This window comes from Halyomorpha halys, unplaced genomic scaffold, assembly GCF_000696795.3.
Source record: "Halyomorpha halys isolate HHAL.00 unplaced genomic scaffold, Hhal_1.1 Scaffold224.1, whole genome shotgun sequence".
Classification (NCBI taxonomy): Eukaryota; Metazoa; Arthropoda; class Insecta; order Hemiptera; family Pentatomidae; genus Halyomorpha; species Halyomorpha halys.
Window position 1 is genome coordinate 11,069 of NW_027111010.1, and position 1,942 is coordinate 13,010.

General features: G+C 37.0%; 1 protein-coding gene across 1 annotated transcript; it reads left to right on the forward strand.

The window, feature by feature from the left end:
- Positions 1-1,062: 1,062 nt before the first annotated feature.
- LOC106679855 (uncharacterized) lies at positions 1,063-1,551 on the forward strand. The gene is made up of 2 exons (XM_014419229.1): positions 1,063-1,312; positions 1,355-1,551. The coding sequence occupies exons 1-2, from the start codon at positions 1,063-1,065 to the stop codon at positions 1,549-1,551; spliced, it is 447 nt and encodes a 148-aa protein (XP_014274715.1).
- The last annotated feature ends 391 nt before the right edge of the window (positions 1,552-1,942 follow it).

Genomic DNA, 1,942 nt, shown 5'->3' on the forward strand with positions numbered 1-1,942 from the left:
CTGAAGTGGCTTTATCCTTCCTACCTTCGTAAGTATTTTCTGGCATCCTTCATCTTCTAAGTCATCCATTCCCGCCGTCCTTCATACATCTCCGAGCCCTTCAATTCAAATCCTCTATTCGCTCCCGCAATACCGGTCTTCAGATTTGACCACAAGCGCCCACCGAATTTCTGCCACCCATAGATCGTTCTATATCTGATCCTCATCCTTATAACTCCATACCTTCTAATATCCGTCGCTCCAATACCCTCTATTCCTTTAAATCTCGCCTGTTCAATCATTTCTTATCCCTTCAGAACCCATAAAATTGTAAATCTATATAATTGTAAATATGTATAAGTCACATACACAACTGCCAAGTTTGGTGTAGCTCGGTCGAGTAGTATTGAAGAAATTTCCATTTTTGAAAAGAAATCAAAGGCGAAAATTTCGGACTAAGAATTTTTATTTACGAACTTTTCCAGAAATTTTAATTTAAGGGTTTCTGGAGGTGCTGAAGGCTACACTCCCTTCTTTTTCTGTCTATTGTTAATGTTTCATTTGTTTTGCTCTCGTTTATGTTCAAATGTTTATGTCTACATTTAATTGAATAAAAACCTTTCTAAAGGTTCTAATCTGTGATTTGATTTATACCTACTTAATTCAAAACAATTTTATTCATTTAAATGTATAGTCTCTAGTAAAGTTCAAATGGATAAGTATCTCAGACTAACTAGATTCGAGACTGAGCCCAGTTCTCCTTCAGCAGGTAAAGAATGGGTACATTGGCTAAAGACATTTAATAACTTCTAGGATTTGAAAACAGAATGAGGACAAATTTAAGGTATTTACAAACTACTTGTCTCATAATGTTTATGATGTAGTGAATGATTTGGGGTCATTCCGAGAAGCCGTGTATGCATTAAATACTATTTATATAAAAAAGAAAAACGAAATCTTTGCTAGACACTTGCTCGCAACAAGAAGGAAAGTGGGAGAAAGTATAGATCAAGTTTGTACAAAATTTAAATCACCTTGCCAAGGAATGTGAATTCAAAGCAGCTACAGCTTCTCAGCATAAAGATGAATATGTTCGTGATGCTTCTAATTAATGGACTTACATCGAATTCTATACGCCAACGACTCTTAGAGAATAAAACTTTGAGTTTGAAGGAGGCTGTAAATCAAGCTCAGACCCTGGAAATGGCTCACCAACAATCCGAACAATACCAGGAAAAGTACTCAGTCAGCTGCGTGCCATCCAATGTTGTCTCACCAGAAGACAATTTTGAAATAACATCTCCTGTTCTTTCTGCTATTCCGAGGAAGAGGGGTAATTGTTTTTGATGTGGTTACAACCGTCTCCCTCGCTCAGTGTGTCCTGCTAAAGACGTTGAATGTAGGAACTGCAAAATAAAGGGGCATTACGCTTCGGTATGTAGGAAGAAGAACTCAGTGAGTAGTACAAGAGGACCAGTAGCAGCTGGCATAGTCTTAGCAACTACCAATGGTGAGCCCTTGAATCTTGCAAAAGCTGTCGTAATAGCTAAAATAGATCGTAAACTCGTGTAGTGTTTAATAGATAAATTTAAGGTATTTACAAACTACTTGTCTCATAATGTTTATGATGTAGTGAATGATTTGGGGTCATTCCGAGAAGCCGTGTATGCATTAAATACTATTTATATAAAAAAGAAAAACGAAATCTTTGCTAGACACTTGCTCGCAACAAGAAGGAAAGTGGGAGAAAGTATAGATCAAGTTTGTACAAAATTTAAATCACCTTGCCAAGGAATGTGAATTCAAAGCAGCTACAGCTTCTCAGCATAAAGATGAATATGTTCGTGATGCTTCTAATTAATGGACTTACATCGAATTCTATACGCCAACGACTCTTAGAGAATAAAACTTTGAGTTTGAGCACCAGAGATGAGAATTGCATTCGACCCTGTACTTCGATCGT

What these genes read in the sequence shown, in the direction of transcription:
- LOC106679855 (XM_014419229.1), top strand. Translation starts at nt 1,063, where the DNA reads ATGAATATGTTCGTGATGCTTCTAATTAATGGACTTACATCGAATTCT. An exon ending in TGCTATTCCGAGGAAGAGGG is followed by an intron (nt 1,313 to 1,354) that starts GTAATTGTTTTT and finishes TCCCTCGCTCAG; the next exon opens with TGTGTCCTGCTAAAGACGTT.